We start from the raw sequence: 5,545 nt of genomic DNA, 5'->3' as shown, positions 1-5,545 counted from the left end.
GAAGACCGCAAATTTATGCCCAATCTGGCAAGAGCCTATCTCAGAATAAAGATAGAAATGGTTGGAAATGTACCTCAGTATGTGTAGAGCCCTGAAACTGACTCCTCAGTACTGAAAAAAAAAAATCACTTAATGTTTATTTTCAGCGCAATATTCCTGACCTCAACTAAATATCTCTCATAATCTTTTAAATATATTTTTTTCTGTGGTGTGGGGGATTGAACCCAAGGCCTTGTGCATGCAAGGCAAGCACTCTACCAACTGAGCCATATCCCCAGTCTTGAATTTTGAATCCTCTTAACCGTTTAAATGTAGCAGAGATGGTCAGTCATCTGAATGTTGTGAAGATGAAGGACATCCTCCTGTTTTCAGCCCTAGCTTCATGACCAGGTCCAGAGATTCTTCATGCCTCAGTTCCAAATTTGTTTATGCCTGAGTCTGAGCCTGAGCCTGTGTCTATGTATGGGCGGGAAATAGTCTACAGGAAAAATTGTTTTGCCTTTTGGCTTTCTCCCAGGTCATTTTAAGACTTAGCTTTCTGGAATGTGCTAAGTCAGTTACTGCTGGTCCATAGACTTTCCAACTTCCAAAAAATTTGTTCTTGCTTTCTCCTTTCCTTTGTTCTATGTCCTTAAGGTTTTGTGACCCCTCCCCCGGCCTTTTTTTTTTTTTTCCTGAAAAACAAATCCATTTATTATTGTTGTTATGGGGTTATTGGAGTTAAAAGAGATAAAGGTAGTGTATAATCTACCACCCTTAACCAGATGCCAGGTCTCACTCTTAAACCTGAGGCAGTGTAGATACAGGATATTGGATAGGGGCTGGGGCTGTAGCTCAGTGGTAGAGCGCTTGCCTAGCATGAGTGAGGCATTGGGTTCAATCCTCAGCACCACATAAAAATAAACAAATAAAATAAAAGGCATTTATGGAGCTGGGATTGTGGCTCAGGGGTAGAGCACTCGTCTCACACGTGAGACCCTGGGTTCGATCCTCAGCAGCACATAAAAAAATAAATAAGTGAGCGGCTTGAGGGCGGTGCCGCGGACTTGGCTCGGTGTTTGCGACCGGCTTCCAAGAGACGATCATGGCAGCTCGAGCCGGTCAGAAGGCCTTTACTAGGGTAGTCTCAGAGTGCCGTCCGAGGTTGGGGACGTCAGCCGCAGTCCCGGCACAAGGGTCAGCGCGGAATAGTAGATATTTAGCTTCCTGTGGTATACTGATGAGCAGAACTCTTCCACTACATAACTCAGTTTTGCCTAAGGAGATATATTCAAGAACTTTCTTCAAAATTGCTTCACCCTTAATAAACAAAAGAAAAGAATATTCAGAGAGAAGAATTATAGGATATTCGATGGAGGAAATGTATGATGTAGTATCAGAAATGGAGGATTACAAGCATTTCGTTCCTTGGTGCAAAAAATCAGATGTAATATTAAAGAGATCTGGATATTGTAAAACACGATTAGAAATTGGATTTCCACCTGTGCTGGAGCGATACACGTCAGTAGTAACCTTGGTGAAACCACATTTGGTAAAGGCATCCTGTACTGATGGGAAACTTTTCAATCATTTGGAGACCATTTGGCGTTTTAGACCAGGTCTTCCTGGCTACCCAAGAACTTGTACCTTGGATTTTTCAATTTCTTTTGAATTCCGCTCACTTCTACACTCGCAGCTTGCTACTCTGTTTTTCGATGAAGTTGTAAAACAGATGGTAGCTGCCTTTGAAAGAAGAGCATGTAAGCTGTATGGTCCAGAAACAAGTATACCTCGGGAGTTAATGTTTCATGAAGTTCATCACACATAAAGAAAAAAAAAACTGGTGTCACCTACTTTTAATTTTAGTTCACTTTTAGGAAGTGCTTTCGTGGTTTATTTTCAGAAGTCAGAAAGCATTTGCTAAACCCAACTTTGATTATAAACCTGCTCCATTGAAAATTTGCACATAGAATATGGACCCACTTGTAAATAGAATTATTTCTTCAATCAAGTATAATTCAAAGTAATGTGTACATCAGCAGGTTCTGCATTTATAATAATGGGATGTCATCATTATTGCCAGAATATTGACATTACTCTTCTGTATGGAAGTTGAAACTGTAAATTTAATTCTTTTAATTATCACCTTACTTGAAAGAGATTAGTTAAGAATACTCCCTCTGTGGAGCACTTCTATATATATTAACCATATCATGTTTAAGTTATTATATTCAGAGTGTTTGTAACTTATTGCTGTAGGGCCTGCAATATGACCTAGAATATTTGAGTAATCATCATATATTCAAAGTGAAAAACTTTGATTGTTCATATGGGTAGTAGTTGATAATTCACTGTTATTGTGAGATTAGCTCCCAGGTAAACACTGAAGGTGTTTGTTTAGTTTTGTTGTTTTGTTTTGTTTTGTTTGGGTAAGTGGTCCAGAGCTTTATGATACTGAGTAGTAGTTTGCAGCCTTCTCCCAGGTTTTGTGTCTACTCTTTCAATAATGCTAATCACGTGTTAAATTCTGTCTACCACAGTAAGCAACAGATGAAAATAAGTTGGTTGGTATATCTCCAGCACTTTGCATCCCTGTTTTCTATTTATTGCATGTATTCACTTTCAGTAATATATTCCAAACATATTTTTTTAACAAATCAATATAAGAACTGAAGTAGTAACTTAATAAAGTTAATTTGTCTAAAAAAATAAATAAATAAATAAATAAATAAATAAGTGAAATAAAGGTGTTGTGTCCAACTACAACTAAAAAATAAATATTAAAAAAAAATAAAGGCATTCTGTCCATCAACAAAAAAAAGAAGAAGAAGAATACTGGTTAAAACCATGCCCTAGGGCTGAGGTTGTGGCTCAGTGGTAGAGCACTTGCCTCACAAATGTGAGGCACTGGGTTTGATCCTCAGCACCATCAAAAAAACAAATAAAACAAAATAAAGGTATTGTGCCCATCTACAACTAAAAATATATTTTAAGAAATGCCCTAGTCTCAAAGCACACCAAGTAATATCTTAGCTTATTTATTTACTTATATTACTTCAAACAGGGGGGTCTTTCTCAATTGCCCAGACTGATCTGGGCTCAAATGATCCTCCCACCTCAGCCTCCAAAATCATCAGGATCATGGGAATGTGTCACTGCACTTAGCAAGCTTCACCAACTGTAATGTTTGTGTGACCTTTGTTAGATTCCTCAAGCTCTACTTCCTCCATTACAGCATTTATAAACTGGAGATGGCAACACCTACTTCATTAGTTGTTATAAGAATTAAATAAATTAATATTGAAAAACGTTTGCCCACAACATAAATCCCCGATAAATGTTGGCTATTAACATTATTTGAGGAAAGTCCCAACATGAAAATCAGAAAAGAAAACCAATAGTTAATACAACTCAGAGGAAATACAGCTGCTCAGAGAATACAAGAAATATTCTTTCCTTCCCAAAACTGTATTTTAGAGCCTCAAAAAGATAAAAAAGAAGCCACACTCAGTAGCCCACACCTATAATCCCAGCAGCTAGGAAGGCTGAGGCAGGAAGATTGCAGTTCAAAGCCAGCTTCAGCAACTCAGTGAGATACTGTCTCAAAATGAAATATTATTTAAAGGGGGGAGATGACTCAGTGGTTAAGCATCCCTGGGTTCAATCCCCTATACCATGAAAAAAAAAAAAAAGGAGTATAGCCCAAGGTCCTGGATTCCATCCCTAGCAGAGGCCAAAAAAAAAAAAAAGAAAGAGAAAAGATGCTGGTTTTTTTTTTTTTTTTTTGGGGGGGGGGGCAGGGCTGAGGTTGTGGCTCAGTGGTAGAGCGCTTGCCTAGCATGTTTGAGGCCCTGGGTTCAATCCTCAGTACCACATAAAAATAAATAAAAGGATTGTGTCCAACTACTAAAAAAAAATTTAAAAAAGAAAGATGCTGGTTTCATTAAACAAGAGACTATGACAGGGGCTGGGGTTGTGGCTCATTGGTAGAACACTTGTCTAGCATGGTGAGGCACGAGTTCAATTATCAACCCCTGCATACAAATAAATGAAAAAAATAAAGGTCCACGACATCTAAAATTTTTTTTAAAAAGAGACTATGACAATAGGAAAATAATAGATTTTAAATTTCAATTAAAGGAAAATAATAAAATAGCAAAGATTTTAGATTCACAAATGAGATGAAAAACAAAATTGAGGAAATTATCTCAGAAAGTAGGACAAAAAGTAGAAATGGAAAATGTAGAAGAGAAAATAAAATAAAATTATAGGAGCCATTCACTAGGTCCTATCTGACTAGTGGAAGATCCAATTTGGAGTTAGGATCAGTGGTGCACAACTAAACACAGCTACTAGGGAGACTGAGGCCGGTGGATCACAAGTCCAAGCCAGCCTCAGCAAATTAAGAAGGCTCTATCCCCCCACTCACTCGCCAAAAAAAAAAAAAAAAAAAAAAATGAGGTGGGGAGTGAGTAGGAGATATAGCTCAATGGTAAAGCACCCCTGGGTTCAATCCCCAGTACACTCCCTGCCAAGTATCCAATTAACCAGAGGGAGGAAAATGAGGAAAAAAATTACCAAAGATCTAATACAAAAAAACTTGCTCAAACTAAAGTTTCTAGAGAGAAAGAGACTACACTCTGCACTTTAGCACATTAAGAAGAAAATATACACACATACATATAAAAGCTCATCACAAAATTTCAAAATGTTATTATTTATTTTATTTATTTACTGTGGGATTAGAGATGAATTAGGGCCTCCCTCATGCCAGGCAAGCTCTCCACCCCAAAATATCAAAACTTTAGGAAAAAAATTAAAACTGGAGATCTCAGAAGTTTCCCATCAGAGCACTAAGTACACTCTTTTGTTGTCTGTTTTATGCAAGGGCAGGTACAATGTTCACCCTCCACACATAATTTATCCTGTGCCAAACACAGTTCTTATAAAAGAGTGGGTCACATTTATTGAATTGATCCTGTGTGACTTTGGAAAACACACAAAGTCCTCCTTGCACCTCGGAAATCCCCCATTACTTACACCGGATATTTTAGGGCTAACATCATTGCGTGGAGCCAACTGATGAATTCTAAAATAAATACCAAATCTTTTTAGATTCTCATTGTGCAAGAAGCAAGTCAAAGACCTCAAGATTTGGTGTTAAAAAGACCTATATCTGAATCCTGACTTTTACAAACTGTGTGACCTGAGATTTAGCCAACTCCTTGACAAAAAAGTTTGAACCACAGGCGCGGGCAGAGAGATAAGGGTAGGGAAGGGATGCTTTGGAGGTTAAAAATGAGATAGTCCTTTCTCTGCAGGGTTCACGGTTGAATGGAAAGACTGACAAAAATTAATTAATTAATAATATATTAGGCTGGGCGCGGTGGCCCACGCCTGTAATTCCAGAGGCTCGGGAGGCTGAGGCAGGAGGATTGCGAATTCAAAGCCAGCTTGTGTCTAAATAAAAATTCAAAACAGGACTGGAGATGTGGCTAAGTGGTTGAGTGCCCCTGAGTTCAATCCCAGGCACCTAATAATAACAATAATAATAATAATAATATAG

The 5,545-nt window shown here is 38.0% G+C and overlaps 1 protein-coding gene across 1 annotated transcript; it reads left to right on the top strand.

Moving 5' to 3' along the window:
- The first annotated feature begins 1,084 nt into the window (after positions 1–1,084).
- On the top strand, positions 1,085–2,664 carry LOC144249106 (coenzyme Q-binding protein COQ10 homolog B, mitochondrial). The gene has a single exon (XM_077791283.1). It carries the CDS (start codon positions 1,085–1,087, stop codon positions 1,805–1,807), a length of 723 nt encoding a protein of 240 aa, XP_077647409.1. The 3' UTR covers positions 1,808–2,664.
- Positions 2,665–5,545: the final 2,881 nt, after the last annotated feature.

The sequence above is a fragment of the Urocitellus parryii genome, chromosome 11, assembly GCF_045843805.1.
Source record: "Urocitellus parryii isolate mUroPar1 chromosome 11, mUroPar1.hap1, whole genome shotgun sequence".
NCBI classification, from domain to species: Eukaryota; Metazoa; Chordata; class Mammalia; order Rodentia; family Sciuridae; genus Urocitellus; species Urocitellus parryii.
The sequence above is the reverse complement of the archived record's forward strand: the minus strand, read 5'-3'. Positions and strand labels throughout refer to the sequence as shown.